Source organism: Amblyraja radiata, chromosome 2 (genome assembly GCF_010909765.2).
Source record: "Amblyraja radiata isolate CabotCenter1 chromosome 2, sAmbRad1.1.pri, whole genome shotgun sequence".
Lineage (NCBI taxonomy): Eukaryota > Metazoa > Chordata > Chondrichthyes > Rajiformes > Rajidae > Amblyraja > Amblyraja radiata.
In genome coordinates this window covers 33047170-33066601 of record NC_045957.1, presented here as the reverse complement: position 1 = coordinate 33066601, position 19432 = coordinate 33047170, and the positions used below count along the sequence as shown (strand labels likewise).

The following is a 19432-nucleotide window of genomic DNA, read 5'->3' as shown; positions in this document are numbered from 1 at the left end:
GTTAACTCTTATGTTGATGTTAATTTGAGCCAGAATGGCTTCAGGTGTTCCACGTATTCTGCTCCTACAGCTTTCTCACTGCTCGCGATTCACAAATCATTTACGACACCAGAATGTGATAACCAGTTTTTTCAGTTTGTACAAAGAGCGAGTGTTTAAGCAGGGAACATAGGCAGCAGTTGTAGTCACACCCTAAGGTCATCACAGCACAAATGTTACATTATTAATAATGCAACAATTCCATGTATCCATCAATTACAGTTGTGTGTATCCCCCTATTATATCAAATGTGTGCATATGATTAGTAGTACGTCATGTTTAAACTTGCAGCTTGTGTCATTTCTTTCAAGTCTTTCACTACAGCAACATCTTTTCTCGTGAATTAAGCCAAGCATCCCACAAGCTGCATTACAAATCTTAAATCTGAACCCCTAAAACCAATTGTGTGTCCCATCCCCAGCCTCAAATCTCTGATCTTCCAGGTCGCAATTGTATTTTTTATTGTTGGGGCAGACACAGAATTTATATTTCAGTAGGTTCATCCAGAAGGAAATGGCATAACCTTTATTTCTAAAATCACTTGGCTCCTTAATTTTAGTGTTGCAGATATGCAGCACAGAAACAGCCCTTCGGCCTTTCTCGTTCATGCTGATCCATTCGGCTATTTTTTTTACACGCGCAATGGACTGTGAAAATCTGGAACTACCTCTCCCAAAATGCGGTTGCTGTGTCAATTTCAATTATCAAGGCTGAGATGGGTAGATTGTTGCTAGCTATTAGTTTAGTTTAGAGATATAGCATGGAAACAGGCTTTTCAGCCCATTGATTCCATGCCGATCATCGCACATACTAGTTCTATGCTATCATACTTTCTCATCCATTCCCTACACACTAGGGGCAATTTACAGAGGCCAAGTAACCTACACGTCTTTGGGATGTGGGAGGAATCCGGAGCACCCGGAAGAATCCCATGTCACAGAGGAAAAAGTGCGAACTCCACACAGGCAGCACCTGAGGTCAGGATCCAACCCCAAGTTTCTGGTGCAGTGAGCCAGCAGCTCTAGTGGCTGTGAGACTGTGCCACAACCTGTGCAACATGGTTCCTTATTGATTCCCAATCACTAGAAAAAATTCAAAGTATGCATCAGTATAAAATGTACCACTACTGTGGCAGTGTACTTCATATAATTGACAAACGTTTAGCCATGGTATGGTGTAAGGTGGCCTAAACATTAACTTGTTTAGGAGCAATAATTGAACAGTGAAAATGCAACTAAAAGATCAAAGAAAAATATATAATTTAAGAACTATATAGTAAAAATGTGCTGCAGGGTTAAATATTATGACTCGTGGCTGTGGAAAAGCAGTTCAAAATGAATAATTTTGGCTACTTCAAAATTGAATGTATCCATGATGTAAATTAATATAGTTGAATGACCTGCCTATATTTGGATGATGTCATCCAAGTAGTGATTCTGACGTGGTCAGCATGGAATCGACGTGGTGCTTGCAAATGTGATCTTAGTTCAAGAGGAATTGTATAAATACAAGTAGAATTCGGAACTATTGGTTTTGGTGTTATATGGCTGCACAAATTATAGATCGACAGTTCATCTATTTCTCAAAGAGCTTATCCTTTCCCTTAACATCGCATCATGGTTAATATATTGTAAAATGCTATTAACTGCACTGTCTATCATTGTACTGTACCCTTGATCCTGATGTATACTTTGTTTGATTGATTGGGAATCAGTGTGGAATTCTTCCTCAAATTTACTCAAAAGTCCACAGTCATCCTTGGTTAATTTATCTTGAAGGAGCTTTCAGCAATAATTTAATTTTCGTAGCAGCCTATTCCCTTGAGAGGGATTCTACTAGTATTGCAAACAGCATTTCTGTGCAATGGGAATGATTGGAAATATTGGATTAGAATTGCATTTGACTGTCTCATTTCTTTGGTTCACTCTAACCAACCTCGAAGGAACCTGTTCAAATACCATCATCATCATCATTATCCTCTGATATTACCTTGGTATAAATTATAGAGTGAGTCAGACCTTTAGTTTAGTTTAGAGATACAGTACGGAACCAGGCCCTTTCGACCTATCGGGTCCGCGCCGACCAGCGATCCCCACACATTAACACTATCCTATACCCAATAGGGACAATCTTTACATTTACCAAGCTGCAAACCTGTACGTCTTTGGAGTGTGGGAGGAAACTGAAGATCTCGGAAAAACCCACGCATTTCACGGGGAGAACGTACAAACTCTGTACAGACAGCACCCGTAGTCAGGATCGAACCCAGGTCTCCGGCGCTGCATTCCCCCCCACCACGCATCTGGTTCCATCTGCCCTTATTTTGTTCCTTGTTCTCTACCCATTGCCCACCTGCCTCTGTCTCCCATCTTCACCTTTCCCCCTCCCCAATCAGGTCCATTTTACTTGTCATCCTTCACCCTTTCTGAGTCCACCTGCCTCTTGTATCCGCTCTCGCGCTCTCTCTCTCGCGCTCTCTCTCTCTCGCGCTCTCTCTCTCGCGCGCTCTCTCTCGCGCTCTCTCTCGCGATCTCTCTCTCTCGCGATCTCTCTCTCTCGCGAGCTCTCTCTCTCTCGCGCGCTCTCTCTCTCTCGCGCTCTCTCTCTCTCTTCTTTTTACTGGCTATCTTCCTTCCCTACTCTCAGTCTTGTTGCAGGATCTGGACCCAAAACACCACCATATTTTTTGGAGCAAGTACAGCTTGTACGAATAAACTTGACTTGACTTGACTTGAGCTTGACCTGCTGAGTTCCTCCAGGAATTTGCCCTTTTGCTCCAATTTCCATTATCTCCAGTATCTTTAGCTCCAAGATTAGAATTCTGTTTTTTTGGTACAAAGTGATTACCGCTTCTATTGCCTGCTTTTTCTTGAGGCAGTGGTTGTAGTTGGGCAATAGTTGACCAACACCTTCAGTTTTGTTTCATTGATTAAAAAAATAATCATGTATTAGTTCTGTCGATGGAAAGCGCGAGAGTGAAAACCAGAATACTGAGTCACCGTTGCCCTCTGCTGGAAGATGTAGAAGATGTCGCTTCACATTTGGTGAATTGGTGACATTAAACCAGACTAGTATTAGATTTGCCATGACCAACCTTTCTCTCCCCCAGCCCTTGGTATATAAAAATGCAACCTAATGAAGTTGGTGGGAAACCTATCTTCAAACCCTTAAAAACAAAATAATATATCTGGTTGCAATTTAAAGCTTGATTTGTACAGCAGTATGGAATAATAAATATCTAATGGCGCTCATATATTTGCTCTGTATTTTGCATTTACTTTTATCTTCGAAAACACAAAGAACTGAATCTGCCAAATAGACCAAATAATTTTATTTACAGAACAGCACACATTACCTGCAGAATTGAACAGCATTGGTGGTTGGTGTGCTTCTAGGTGTGCCAGTATTTTCTCCATAGGCATCCAAGAGATTTGTGGATGTTCGCTTATGAGCAACAGAAGAAAGTTATTTTTATGCATCAATTTTAGAGACTTCAATTTGTCAGCAATATTGACTTCCCAGGATCTAGAATTAATGTTGAACAAGATTTTGACCATTCTCCCCTTAAATGTTTGAATTGTTGCTTTTAAAAGTAATAATTGTTAAAGATTAATCTTTGGCGTTTCATTGAGATAGAATGTGTCTTTTATTAGTCTTTTCGAGGAGTATTGATCAGATAAGGATATCTTTATGTCGCCAGATCATTTCATTAAAAAAAACGTAATTATTTAGATACTAAACACTTCAGTGTATATTATTCTTTGACTTTAGTTTTTAATAATGAATGTCCTGTAGTATACCTTTATAGCATAATGAATGAAATTATGTTTTGTAAATAGATATGTATTATATTATTCAATTCGCAGTAGATTTGTCTGAACAGTGTCTCCAAGATCGCCCATTCTTATTCTTATTATCCCGCAGTGACTACAGTTATATGGAGTGTAATACCGCACAGGGAGGAACTGCAGATGCTGGTTTACATCAAAGATAAGCAAAAAATGCTGGAGTAACTCTTCAGGAGTGTAATAATGTTTGGTCTCGGAAACCCGGTGGCAATTTACTATTTCAGGCTCCAGATTAAAAGTTTGCATATGTTACGGAAATAAAGCAAAATGCTGCAGCTGCTACAAATACAAAACAAACATAGGAAGTGGCACAAGATGAGAGAACAAAATCAACCTTTTTTGTAGATGATTCCATCTGCAAATTTTTAATGCACGTGATAAGTTTGTGTCATCTCTGGATGGCTTTAATCACATTTATATCCTGTTTTCCTCAGTGGATTGTCAGATACCATCATCCTTGATATCATGTCCAACTATATGGTGCTGCCCAATCGTATCAGCGTGCCTCTTGTGAACGAGGTGCAGTTAGATCAGCTGCGGTTCCCAGTACCAAAGGTAAGTTCCAGAGTAATGTTTGCCAAGCACTTGTATTCTTTGTATTAGCTTTAAATTGAAGGACCTGTTTGAAATTGATGCTGGTAACATTTGGATTTGCTTGCATAACAGTTATCAGCATATCATTTGTTCACAAGCTTGCCTCTTTCTCCCCTGCTGGTATCAGGCAACTGAACCATCCCACCACAACTAGAGAGCAGTGCTGAACTACTATCTGCCTCATTGGTGACCCTCGGACTATCTGTGAATAGTCTTCACTGGCTTTATCTTGCACTGAACGTTATTTCATTATGTATCTGTACACTGTGCATGGCTCGATTGTAATCATGTATTGTCTTTCCACTGACTGGTTAGCATGCAACAAAAGTTTTTCACTGTACCTCGGTACATGTGACAATAAACTAAACTAAACTAAGATACAAGTTGATTAACTTTACAGCAGGGCAGTGGGGATTTTGAATGTTTCTTTGGCAAAGAGATGGCTTAATGGTCTTCCATAGAGAAACATTTACGAAATGTTCAAGAGATTTATATGTGCATGCATCGGGACAATCTTGTGTTGCAGAGAATTTACAGAATTACAAAACAAATTCATTTCAGTAGTTTCTACTTCCAGGAAACTAAAATGGCAGCATTATGGGGTAGTAAATACTTTCATTTAAATAGCCTTTTTCCACGTTTGATGCTTAAATGAAATACCTTTCAACATAATCCCTATTGTATTGCAAGAAATCGATGGTAAATTTACACATAGCACGCTTTCATAACACCAGCGAGGGGGGGGAAAATCCCTGCGCTGGTTTTTATTGATTGATAAACATTGTCCTGAATACTGGGGCAAATGCTAGCTACACAGCCTTTTAAAATAGTGCCACCTAGTCCATTACATATACCAGAGAGCGTAGTTAAAGGGTGTTCATTCAGAACAGCACTAGAGTGCCAGGCTAGGTTTTTGTACTGAAGGCTCAAGAATTGGACTGAAGCCAACATCCTACCAGGTTAGCAAGCATCCAACTGAGCCACGCTGGTTTTATTTACCATTGAATGTCATTTAAAGTGGAAATCATTGGAGTATTATCAGAACTCCCATCCGATTGTGATACTTTTGTTTCCTCCAGTGCGTTAAATTTCTGCTTTCATTTGGAAATGGTTGATAATTGGATGATACAAAATTCATCCGTGTAACAGAAAATGTGCAGGGATCAATGCCCTACGCCCTGAAAGGTTCAATAATAGCATGTTTGGAACCTCTTCTATTCGAGGTATTGATACATTTTATATTCCAGCCATCCACCAAACCTAGTGCAATGGTAAAACTATGAAAGCTTTAACTGAGTCAAATATCAAACAACTCTCCTTGAAGGGGCTCGACCTGAAACGTCACCCATACCTTCTCTCCAGAGATGCTGCCTGTCCCGCTGAGTTACTCCAGCATTTTGTGTCAACTCTCCTTGATTTCTTTCTGTAAATGACACGTTGCTAACAACTTATTCTATTTGGTTGTTTTACATGACTGATGTTCTTTGAAAACAGCAACAAAATTGCTAGCATAATCACTCCTCATCTAAAGGGGCTCTCCCACTGCGGCGACCTAGAAGAGTTTGCCCTCGACTCATACTCTCAGCACGGTCGACACGAGGTCATAGGAGGTTTTTGTAACTCTCCTTCATGCTCGAGAGTAGTCCCTGCGTATTCGAGGCCTCAGCTAGGTCGCGGGGTATTTTTCAACATGCTGAAAAATGCCCGCGAGTGAAAAAAGGTCGCCATGGATAAAATCAATATATTTTTTTTACTCTTAGGTTTAGTCTAAGTAGGTCATAGTAGGTTGGCACGTTATTCGTAGGTAATTGAGGGTAGTCGAAGGTAATCTAAGGTAGTTGTAGATAGTCTTCAACATAGTCGAAGGTAGATCGAAGGAGGTCGTCTTCACTCTCCACTATTCGGTGTCCAATTTTCCTGAAGCTAGTCAAAGCTAATCTTCAACATAGTCGAAGGAGGTCTTCAACATGACACTTTTTCAAACTCTTCTAAACTCGCCAATTAGGTCGCCGCAGTGGGACAGCCCCTTAATTCTAATTATTATGTAGGATTGGTTAATTTAATTTATTTCAATTTACTATTTTATGGCTCTTTCTTCATAGGGATTCCTAAGAATATATTTCATTGAAGCTCAGGATCTGATGTGGAAGGACTCGTTTTTGAGGGGACTTGCAAAAGGAAAATCTGACCCATATGGTATTATTCGTATTGGTAACCAGATGTTCCAAAGCAAAACCATCAAGGAAAATCTAAATCCAAAGTGGAATGAGGTTTACGAGGTAGATATGCTTGTGTTTATACTGTTTTACTCATTCTGTGTGCAGTTACTGTAGAGTTCAATCATTATGCATTCTCCAAAATTCCATGGACACTTGCCCAGGTCATTCAATACCAGAATAATTTTAATTGCCCATTTAGAAGATGCTATATGCATGGAGTATGCATTTCAGTAAGTTTTAATAATAATAATAATAATAATAATAAACTTTATTTATAAAGCGCTTTAAACAACCGCAGTTGCCACAAAGTGCTGTACATGAGAACTCATGGACAAAAAGTTATTACAAACCATTAAAAACCGTAAAACGAAGGACTAAAAACAGTAAAAATTAAAAGACATTAAAAGCACTAAGAACAGGAGCAATGTCTCAGCCAGTGTCGAAAGCCAGAGAATAAAAATGAGTTTTTAGGGAGGATTTGAAGATGGACAGTGAGGGGGCCTGTCTGATGTGCAACGGCAAGGTGTTCCAAAGTGCCGGAGCAGCAACAGAAAAGGCTCTATCCCCTCTGAGCTTCCGCTTAGACCGTGGTACCTCAAGGAGCAGCTGATCAGCTGACCGGAGGCACCGGGCAGGAGCATATAGGTGGAGCAGCTCAGAGAGGTAAGGCGGGGAGAGCCCATTCAACGATTTGAAAACAAATAAAAGAATTTAAAAATGAACTCGAAAGTGCACTGGGAGCCAGTGAAGGGAGGCCAAAATTGGCGTAATGTGCTCCCTCTTTCGAGTTCCGGTCAAAAGGCGAGTGGCAGCATTTTGAACCAGCTGGAGACGAGCCAATGAAGCTCGTGCAACTCCAGAGTAGAGTGTGTTATCCAGCCTAGATGTAATAAAGGCATGGATTACTGTTTCAAAATGCTGCCGCTCGAGGATGGGCTTCACCTTTGCCAGCTTCCTTAGGTGAAAGAAGCTGGACTTAACCACCGCGCCTATTTGTTTATCTAGTTTAAAATCACCGTCCATCCTAAAACCCAGGTTTAAAACTGTTGGCTTTACGGACAATGCCAGTGGACCCAAGTCAACAAAGGGAGGTTCACGGCAGCCATTGGGGCCAAACAAAATCACCTCTGTCTTTTTTTCATTAAGTCCCAGAAAGTAAGTTTTAAGAACATTTACTTTTAATTACTTTTTAATTAAGATGATTGAGGCTTATTGTGTGATTTGAGATCTAATAATTTCTGTAAGCCCTTGCGTACGTCAGATTTTATGTAAGTCAGAATCACCATAACTATCCCCTGCCTGAAATAACTCACTGTGAGTCTGAAGAAGGGTCTTGATCTGAAACATCGCCCATCCATTTTCTCCAGAGATGCTGCCTGACCCGCTGAGTTACTCCAGCATTTTGTCTTTCTCCGAGAGCATTAACTCTCAGCAGCGTCTGAGGTACTTTCTGTTTTGCAAGGCCTTCTGGGTAAGCACCGCCGCCATTGCTGGCTTGTTTCTGAAGTAAACTTGGGTGATCGTACAGTGTTGAGGGAATTACAAACTGTCTTGATTGCACTATGGACTGAGTACAGAGTTGTTTACGCAAGTCGCTTATTGTATCAGTCGGGGATTGTCTGTGCTTTGGATTCTTCCTATAACAAATAGATGTGCTGGTCGATTTATTGGCTTCTATACGTTGCCGGGTGTAGGAGAATTGGGGGAGTTAATGGGCATATGAGAAATAATTGCTTGTATAGAGTTGACTGGGGTCCTATATCATGCAAAATTATGAAAAAATGAGATTTTAAAAGTAACTCCTTTGTATTTTCTGCAAAAATAGCCCCTAATTTTGTTCTGTGCAATTTAGTATAAATATTTTCTATCAATAGGCACTGATTTATGAGACTCCTGGCCAGTTAATGGAGGTTGAACTTTTTGACGAAGACCCAGACAAAGATGATTTCCTGGGCAGGTAAAAGTTAACAGTTTTGTATTGTATTGATTGAAGATTGATGAACGTATAAATGAAAAGAGAGGCAAAAGATTGCACCCTTTTGTGCAATGTTGTTGTGCCTCTGTTTAGTTAAGTCGGGGTGGGGTTTCAGGTAAGAAGAGAAACAATTAGAAGTTGGTCACAGCTCAGGGAACAATTTTCCCGCTTGGTGGAACAAATTGGAGGAGGATCAGATTGAATTGGTGGTGCATCTTTAAGTTGGGTGTAAGTTGGTGGAAGTGGTGTTGTTGGAGACGAGGTGAACACATTGGCTGTGGGAATGAAGGGTTCCTTCACCACTTCTTCCCAACTGCTATCCAACTCCTGAATCCATCACCTCCTTCACACCTCCTTCTCACAAGGAGTGCCAAACTAAGTTTTTTGAGGAGGCGATGAAGATGATTGACAACGATAAGGCAATCTATGTGGACTTTAATTAAGCATTTAATGATATCCCTAATTGTAGGCGGGTGAGTTGGTAAGCTGGAAACAAAATTGGCTTGGTCGGAGACCAAGGTAATAGTGGAGGGGTATTTTTTGACTGGAAGTCTCTGACCAGTGGTGTTCCGTGCGGATCAGTGTTGGGACCTCTGTTTGTGAAAATGTAAGTGGTATGATTGATATTTACAGATGGTCCACAGACTGATCAGGTTATAGACAGTGAAGAAGGTTGTCAAAGGATTCATCAGTTTATGTATCAGTTGGTAATTGGGGCTGAGAAATGGCTGATGGATTTTAATCCCAACAGATGTAAGGTAAATGCATTTTGTGAGGTCAATTGCAAGAGTAAACCATACAGTAAATGGCAGGACCGTGGCGGAATGCGGAACCCTGCGCGGACGGCGGCCGAACGTAGGACCCGGCATTATGTGGCCTGCAGTGGTAGCAGCCAAGTTAGCCCATGCTTGGAAGACCTAGTGGACTGCTGCCCGGAAGTGGGAGCCTGCCGAGCCGCTGCTGCTCATCCTCAGAAGACCAGAGACTGGGAGGAAGGAGCCGGTAATGACGACGGAAGTAAGGGGAGAGGAGCAGGGCTGGAAGGAACCGGGCTCTGACCTACCGTGCCCTCTAGGTCGGCTGCTGGACTCGCCCCCGGGGAACAAAGGTGGACGGAAGAAAGACGTGTTTGCTAGTTGACCAAGGAAGGCGATGGCTGGAGGCCTGCAGCAGCCTGGGGTTTGCCTGAATCAGACACCGCTCATAACAGTTAGAGCATGGACTGGACTTGGAAAATGATGCCTTGCCATCTTGCATGCGAGCTCAGTAGACTATTTCTGTACAATTGCTAATTGGGATACTCTACTGGACTGTTTGGAAGAAAATAATTTAATTGTACATTTGAGCTTCGCACATGTGACAATAAAGCACCACTGATCCTTGGGAGATTTAATGTACAGAGGGATTTTGGGGTACATAGCTCCCTGAAAGGGGCATCACATGGACAAGGTGATAAAGAAGATGCTGCTAAACAAGTTATGAGCCCTTGGTATTCGAGGTAAGGTATCAGCATGGATAGAAGATTGGCTCACTGGCACAAAACAAAGAGTGGGAATAAAGGAGACAATTTTTTGGATTGACTGTTGATTGATTGATACCACCGGATTCCGCAGGGGTCGGTGGTAGGTCTGTTACTTTTCACCTTATATGTTAATAAACTGGTTGAGGGAGTTGATGGCTTTGCGGCCAAGTTTGCAGACAATACGAGGAAAGGTGGAGAGGCAGGTAATACTGCGGAAGCAGGGAGGCTGCAAAAGGACTTGGACAAGCTGGGAGTGTGGGCAATGAAGTGGCAAATGGATCACAGTGTAGTAAAATGTACGGTCATCCACTTTGGTAGAAGAAATAAAGGCATTGACTACTTTCTAAATTTGAGAGGATTGAGAAATTGGAGGTGCAAAGGGACGTGGGAGAGCTGGTGCAGAATTCCCAAAAGGTTAATTTGCAGGTTAGGTCGGCGGGAAGGAAAACAAATGCAATGACAGCATTCATTTTGAGAGGAATAGAATATAAAAGCAATGATGTAATGCTGAGGCTTTATCAGGTGCTGGTGAGGCCACATTTGGAATATTGTGATCAGTTTTGGGCCGCATATCTGAGGAAGGATGTGCTGGCTTTGGAGAGGGTCCAGAGGAAGTTTACGAGAATGATCCCAGGGATGATTGGGTAGACCATGAGGAGGCTCTAGACCTGTAATTTCTGGAGTTTAGAAGGATGAGGGGGGGGGGCGGGGAATCTCATTGAAACTTACCCGATCATGAAACACCTCGATAGAATAGATGGGGAAAGGATGTTTCCAGTAATGGGAGAGTCTAGAACCAGAGGGCACAGCCTCAGAATAAAAGGACGTACCTTGGAAATGGAGATGAGGTGGAATTTATTCAGCTGGAGAGGGTGAATCTGTGGAACTCATTGCCACAGATGGCTGTGGAGGCCAAGTCATTGAGTATTTTGTAAAGCAGAGTTTGATAGATTATTGATTAGCAAGGGTGTCAAAGATCAGCCATGCTTGAATGACGGAGTATACTCGATGGACCGAATGGCCCAATTCTACTCTTATAACTTGCATGAACTTGTTACAGGGAGAGGCAGGAGGAATGAGGTGAGAGGAAAAATTAGATCAACCATGGTTGAATGGCAGAGTAGACTGGATGGGTTGAATGATCAAATTCTGCTCTGATGGTCTTATGGCCTTGGGTAAAGAGTATTTAGGTGGGGGATTCCAAAACTTGGGAATAAGGCACAGAAATCAACAATGATTTTCAAGAAGTGACACTTGACCTGTGTTGGTGGTGGGTTATGTAGATCCTAGAAGGATAACGTTTTGAAGGAAGATACAGAAATGGGGCAGGGTGATGGTGTTTTTGATGCCATTGCAAGTCACAGAGCAAAATGTTCACTGCAGAATTTTACTTTCCCCCCCAAAAAAGCGAACTGCATGTTGGAAAGCAGAATACATGAGGATGTGAATTGCCCAAATAACTAAATGCACATGGTAGTGATTTAAAATGTTTTAACTGTTTGGAAGATGTTGACGTCATAAAATGTCTATCATTTCATTTCAGCCTCATGATTGACCTTGTTGAAGTTCAGAAGGAGCAGCTAATTGATCAGGTATATATTGGGTTACATACATTCCCCATTACAAGTGGAAACAAATGGACTATTATTTATTGCTTAAAGAAAATGGGATTTCAATAAAATACATCACTAAGTCTGCATGGAATGGAAATGGGGGAACTTTGAGACCTGGGCTGTTGTAATGGGTGTTGATGTTTGACCCAAGTCCAATGTTCTTGGTGTTTTTTCATTTTATCCATTCACAGTGGTTTGAATTGGATGAAGTGACCAGAGGAAAGTTGCACATGAAGTTGGAGTGGCTATCCCTGCTGCCAAACACTGACCTGCTGTCTCAGGTACGTCAATATTTTGTGCGTTAGATTAAGCAAAGTGCGTTTAGATCACGTCTCAGGAGAAGGATATGTAATCCAAACTTTATATTGATAGATCAACACAAAGTGCTAGAGTAACTCAGTGGGTCAGGCAGTATCTCTGGAGAAAAAAGATAGATGACGTTTTGGATCAGAACCCTTCTTCAGAATGAAAATAAAGGGGAGGAAACTGAAGTTAGGAAAAGGCCAGAACTTTACTCCCCTTTACTTTTAGTCTAAAGCAGGGTTCCAACCCAAAATGTCATCCGTCCTTTTTCCCCAGAGATGCTGCCCGACCTGCTGAGTTACTTCAGCACTTAAAACAAACATCAGCCGTTATTTTCTACACTTTATCTTGATACTATAATGTTGGTTTCCTCTTATGATATTTTTCTCTGATTTGTGCACAAGACATGGTGGATTTAATGATTCTCTGACGAAGCTCAGTTATTACTACATTAGTTTTTTACTCGTTACGATCCACTTGCTAAATCTACTGATTTCACTGATGCGTTTCTTCTTTTAAAGAAAAGTAAAAATAATATCTTATGAAAGGGATTTCAGATATACTAACTAATTCAGCACATATTAAATACTCTCTATACTTATAAAACTCTCATCTTGTATGTGGATTTGTGTGTGCGTGTATAATCACATCTTCTCAACAAAACGACGAGCTAACGGTAACATTTTTACATATTCCGGTAGAGATTTCCCCCCTCCCCCCCCCCCGGAGTCCGAAATTGCCTTATCTGAAAATTCCATGTTTTATTTCTCGAGTTATTAATGAAAATGTTCAATAATCTGACAAAATTTTGAAATAAAAACGGCTGTCTTTTGCTGATGACGTCACAATGGGTCCACGCCGAGTTGCTCGTGCTGCGAGTGAAGTCACCCATCCCACTTCCTTTGGTTGATGCCCGCTCTCCGGCCGCCTGCCCCGCTCCCCTCCTCCTCTCTCCCCTCCTCCTCCTCGCCCCTCCTCCTCCTCTCCCCTCCTCCTCCTCTCCCTTCCTCCTCCTCTCCCTTCCTCCTCCTCGCCCCCCCTCCTCCTCGCCCCCCCTCCTCCTCGCCCCCCCTCCTCCTCGCCCGCCCCTCCTCCTCCTCGCCCCCCCTCCTCCTCCTCGCCCCCCTCCTCCTCCTCGCCCCCCCTCCTCCTCCTCGCCCCCCCTCCTCCTCCTCGCCCCCCCTCCTCCTCTCCCCCCCCCCCCTTCTCCCTATGCGTGAGTGGATAGGGTAAGAGCAAATGAATAATATTAATATAATATCAAGGGGGTGGTTAGTGTGTGTGTTGTGGTTTGTGTGCGTGCGTGCGGGGGGTGGTTAGTGTGTGTATGATGCCGCAGGCCGCCCCCTCCCCCCGCTTCTTGTGACTGACTGTAATCTGATAGCCTCCTCTTCCATTCTTCCGCCATGCTCCTATGGTTTGAGTTTGTGGGACATTTGGTCATCAAGTATAATTCACTGAATGATATCTGCCTTGAAGATTTTCTCCCCTAGAGTAACATGTTTACTACTACCAGATTGCACTGCATACTCTTGTGCAGGATGCCATTGAAGTGAATCTAATTTAATTGTATTATCTCATATTGGGTATGGGGAATCCTATGTGGCATGTCTATGAGAGTAACTGCCCAAACATCTAACTTATGTTTCATTTGATCCAGGCAATGGCTAGCACCAAAGCTCTTCAAGGAACTGCAAATGATGGGCTTTCTTCTGCCTTACTCATCATCTATCTGGACTGTGCCAACAATCTGCCAGTAAGTCAAAAATCATTTTTAATTTAATATAATTCAACAAAAGTTTTGCTTGTGTGCCGATGCATTATTCCATTTCAAAGAGAAAGTATAAAAGTATTGGGACGACAGATGGCACAATGGGCTAAGTGTTCGGCTGGCAACCGGGAGGTAGCCGGTACGAATCCCGCTTGGAGTGCATACTGTCGTTGTGTCCTTGGGCAAGACACTTCACCCACCTTTGCTTGTGTGTGAATGTGTGTGAGTGATTGGTGGTGGTCGGAGGGGCCGTAGGCGCAGATTGGCAGCCACGCTTCCGTCAGTCTGCCCCAGGGCAGCTGTGGCTACAGAAGTAGCTTACCACCACCGAGTGTGACTGAGGAGTGAATGAATAATGCAATGTAAAGCGCCTTGAGTATTAGAAAGGCGCTATATAAATCCCATCCATTATTATTATTATTATTAATCACCTTGTCACATTTTGTTCTCGATATTCCCCGCGAGGGCACGGCACCTTCATTGCTGCAGATGTAGTGGAGAACTGGAAGGTACACAAAATTGCTGGGGAAACTCAGCGGGTGCAGCAGCATCTATGGAGCGAAGGAAATAGGCGACGTTTCGGGCCGAAACCCTTCTTCAGACTGATGGGGGGTGGGGAAAGAAAGAAGGAAAAGGGGAGGAGGAGGAGGAGCCCGAGGGCGGGCGGATGGGAGGGTGGGAGGAGACAGCTAGAGGGTTAAGGAAGGGGAGGAGACAGCACGGGCTAGCCAAATTGGGAGAATTCAATGTTAATGCCATAAGGACGCAAGGACCCCAGACGGAATATGAGGTGCTGTTCCTCCAATTTCTGCTGTTGCTCACTCTGGCAATGGAGGAGACCCAGGACAGAGAGGTCGGATTGGGAATGGGAGGGGGCGTTGAAGTGTGGAGAACTGGAATTCTTTTTGGATGCTGGCATTACGGGGCCCACTGTTCTCCCTTTAAACTCAAAGGGTCAAAATCAAAATTCATCTCACCAGCCCAAGCTTTGATCCTTATTTGCTCCGTATTGTAGAATCAAACAATTTGTGGCAAATCAAAATCTTCCTCAAAATGCAGGAGCTCAGAATTCTACCTCTGAAATATATATTGTTTTTAAATGTTGGACACCCTATCAGCATTTCAGAGCTTTTAGAGAATTCCCCCTGGTCCTGGAACACATACATGAAAGATTCTGAAGAGTCTTGTTTCCAAAATCTTTTAATTTCCGTCAGTCTTTTGGTTTAATTCATATCTCTAATGTTTTTTAATGCTATGTTGCCTCCCATTGGAGGACCCCAGATTTGATGCTCCATTTGGACATGATTGTTTTGAGATAATGACGTTAATAGGAAAGTATCCCAGGATTTATTTTTATTTTTTTCTTTGTTCTCTAATTCCTCGTTGTTGTTGCAGATCACTGGAGGTCAGACATAATTGCTGATGTAATGTTGTTACACACATTTCAGCCCACCTTTTCTTCAGAACAGATCCTTTCAGTTTTGCAGTACATTTGGCATTATTTTAGTGGGGTTTCATTTTGGCCAGAATAAGTTAAGGGTTAATGTGAATCCAAATTCTGTTGGCCAGAATACAATCCAACATCTTCAACAATGTAGCCATCCCTTATGAAAGTATTGGGTCTATTTGTCCCTCTTAAATAATCTACCTCAAATTGGAAGACACAGAATCCGATTTGCTTCTGAGAATGAACTTAACAGTTCTGTCCTGCTGAGTTATTCCAGCATTTCGTATATATATCTATGAAATGTAAGAGTTTTCTGCTAGATCCTATTACGCGATCTCGCCCTCTTGTGGACCTTATCGACATGATATTTTGTGAAAGAATCAGTTGATGGCTTTGCGCAGAGAACCTTTATCAGATAAAGTTTGAATTGCTGAATGTGATGCTAATATCGACAGTGGTCGAGAAACTGCTTATTATGCATGCGCTGTTATTGAAAATAAATTGTGCATTCTTTGATAATGATATTAAATGCATTGGCTGCTCTTTCTCTCAATCTCGCTGTTTTTTTCCAAAAAAGTGGCTGTTCCCATATTCCTTTCTGCCTTTCCCTACCGCATGTACCTGTCCAATCCTATCACTCTTTGCTTTCTCTTTCACTTCCATCTTCCTTAAGAATGTCTTCGAAGGAAACTTTGGGTGTGGATACTTGCGAGAGAGAAGAGCAGCAGGACTTGTATTTTGTGAAAATACTTGCTCAATCTTTAGAGACTTTTTTGTGAGTGCTCTATTCTGTTTGCTATTTTTGTGTGCAGTGCTACAGTGTGGATGGACAATATTGCAGGATTTTTGTTTTACAATTCAGAATAAATTTGCAGAGCATGTTAATTGTTTTGGTGCATGTTCGGATATAGAAAGCAGATGTGCAATTCCAAAATAATTTTAAATGAATACATACGTGTTACACTTCATACTTGTTGTTCTGGGAATGATTTATGGGAGGGAAGAAAATCCTGGCCTACTTTTGGGAAGGCATATTAGCCTCTAATTTGTTGCATTAAAAAACAAAACATTTACTTAGGGAACTGTTTTTACACTACATATAAATCTCAAAATATATTGTGAATCAAAGGGAGGAAAATAATATCAAAGTAGTTTACTTGAGGTCATGCACAAGGAGATTGTATGAATTTTTGGATATTAATTATAAGCCAAATTAAATCCATATTGAAGTTTTGTTTATCCTGCCATTTGTTTACCAAAGGCAATGGATTTTGTAGGGATACAGTCCCAGAGATATTAGCTCACTGCTTCTCGTTGGATGCTTCTGCATTTGGAAGCCTATAAAACTAGTAACAATACACTGACAGTAGTCTGTCATTTGAAAGCCAAACTGGTACTTATCATGGCATGTCCATTTGTAATCCAGTGGTGATGAACTCACTAGGATGAAGAAAGCCAACTGGTTCAACACTATTTATTCATTCCTAGCATCCTTGTACTTTCCCCGTTGCAATTTCTATTTATTTCTAAAGTGATTCCATGGTTTTTCACTTCATTCAATTATTTCAATTATCCTTATTTAAATTATTTCCAATTGTCGGTCCCTCTCTGCATGATCTCAATCAGCACCATAAGCATAGCTGATATAGATAGCTTTAAAAAAAAAATCATTGATCTGCTGAATGATCACAGTATCAACCACTTTTGTGTTTCACTGTGACTGTTGATTTTAGACTCTTGCCCATGCAACAGAGTCTGTGGACCCTCCTCCTTCCTCCAGGATGAATACATACATATTTACTGAAATGGTTTTACTTAAATTCGTATCCCCATTTGGGTTATTCAAGGACTGACCAGATATTATTACCTTCAGAATAATCAGTATCCATTTTTTTAAAGACTGTACTGAATTAAAACTCATAGAGTCTATGTCCTTTATTAATCAAACCAATTCCCTTGTTTTACTTTTTTAATTTGGATTGTTAGAAACTTCATTACATTGATGCACTTGTTCTTTAATAGTCGATGTATCCTTTTTACGATTGTTCCTCTGAAGCTTAAATCTTTTGGCCAGATTGTTCAGTTATAAAACTGTGCTTAATTTTGCACTGGTGAATTTAACCAATATTGATAATTCAAAGTGAACAGCTGCATTCTTTCACTCCAATGTTTCTGACTGCTCGGCGGGCAAAATGTTTTCTGGGGCTCTATTAATGCTTAAAATCCTTCCCTTTTCAATTCCAAGATTTCTGTGTGGAATGTTGTGCTCATCTCTTTCTATAACAGAATGCTGTTAATGCATTGCATGTGCAACTTGCTAACCCTCCTATGTTCATTCTTTCCTGGCACAAAGAGCAATCCATTTGAATTTAACCCTGAAAGGTTGAAGAAGAGCAGTTTTATGAAATCAGCAAAGGTAATCTGATGATCAAAAACCGAAGACCATACACAGTCACGCCGGGGTGGGTCTATGGTTGCATTAGGGCTTTTAATTGATATAAAGAAAATGTGAGAAAATTACTGTTTAATATGAGCTGATGGTGCAAGCATGCATCACGTGGATGGCATATTCTCTTAAGTGGTTGAACTCTTTGGGCCATTTCTTTTAACAGCTCAGTTGGACAGAAAAATGGCAAATGCAATTTGATCCAAGATAGAATAAATGGATAGGGGCCCTTTTCCTTTTGCTGAGGGGTTGACAACAAGAGAAGAATTGGTAGAAGGATGAGTAGGGAATATTGTTTTGCCCAAACAATAGTTTGCTTGAACTGAAGTTTATGGACAAGATTAGGCTGGTTGATTCTGCTTTGACCAGCATAGCCTGAAAGGTTTAAGACAACCTCCTCCTGATAGATTTTCTCTAATTATAATTGTGGTTAATTAATGCTATAAATGGGGAACAAATGGTGGACAGGTTTGAGGAAGAGAATGTGTGGGATAAACAAATTGGAAGGAATTTATATGGTGGTATTAAGCTGATTTTGCATGGTTGATGGGTTTCATGAGCTAGGTCACTTTCAGTTAGCCGATGTATAAAATTGCCCAGTCTGTTAATGGTGATGACCATTTTACTACCCATTCCGTTCAGGACCATCTTTCCAGGACCATCCACTGCACTGGGAATGATGCCAAAATGGGTCTGTAGATTTAGATAAATGCTTCCTTCGGGTGCATGAAAATGTGACTTTCTGTGGTCTTCGGTAATCATTGTTAGTTTGTTTACTAACCCAGTGACTAAATTACATTAGAATTGTAATCTTCAGGACCGTGGTGGTTATATTACTTTGCATGAATTTCGAATTAAAAGATAATTAAAATTATAATTTTATGGTGGTGGTGGAAAAATATACAAACAGAGCAATTAAGGAAACTCAAACTATAGAAGTATTTGCCTAGCCTCGTGAATTGACACAGATTAACTTTTCATTAATTATCTTGGTAGTTTTTCTGGATTTATACAGGTATAAAACTGTTTTTGGGTTTGTTGTTTTAATTTTATTGAACATGACTGGTTCTTGTATATCTCCCAAGTGAAAGTAGAATCCCCTTTCCCTCTCCTGAGTTTCACCTTCAAAATTCACATGAGTAATGTACACCTGGGACTGTCGGCGTATCCCAGCTATGATTTCAAAGCACTGGGGAAAACGAGCTGAATAAAAGTGGTGGGATAAATTTTAATCAATTATTTTGAAATTAATTTAGCTGCAGAGCGCAATTGGGAACTTGATAGTACTTAAGTTAGTGTGCAAAGAATAACCCCCCCCCCCCCCCCCCTTTCTGACTGTTGTTACCAATGGATTACAGTGACCTTTTTTGTAAGCAGTGGACGTGGATTCATTCGTAAGTTATCAAAAATAATTAATAATATTAATCTGTGGAGACACCATTAAATGTTATTTTACTGTCATTGTTTTTGAGTATCGTTGATTTGGGAAGAAAAATAAATCATTTATTTATTGCCGTTTGTAGCTCCCCTCTAGTCAGTTTTCTGCCAATTTCTTCTCCTGAAAACATTGGACTCATGAGCTAGGTTTGGATGTTTGTGTAGATAGCTTGAGCTTTCCGTTTCAACCTCGTCAGGTTTAAACGCAATAAATATTC

General features: G+C 41.2%; 1 protein-coding gene across 3 annotated transcripts in view; it reads left to right on the top strand.

Moving 5' to 3' along the window:
• The window catches only part of esyt2 (extended synaptotagmin 2), a 143028-nt gene that overhangs the window by 102046 nt on the left and 21550 nt on the right, over positions 1-19432 (top strand). The window contains exons 8-14 of one of the 3 annotated variants that reach the window (XM_033044576.1): positions 4322-4442; positions 6584-6760; positions 8575-8657; positions 11741-11789; positions 12002-12091; positions 13774-13869; positions 17685-17747. In XM_033044576.1, coding sequence (XP_032900467.1) covers positions 4322-4442; positions 6584-6760; positions 8575-8657; positions 11741-11789; positions 12002-12091; positions 13774-13869; positions 17685-17747 — 679 coding nt within the window. Of the gene's footprint in view, positions 1-4321; positions 4443-6583; positions 6761-8574; positions 8658-11740; positions 11790-12001; positions 12092-13773; positions 13870-16004; positions 16107-17684; positions 17748-19432 lie in introns of all 3 variants that reach the window. The other 2 variants (XM_033044568.1, XM_033044586.1) reach the window with 2 other exon arrangements.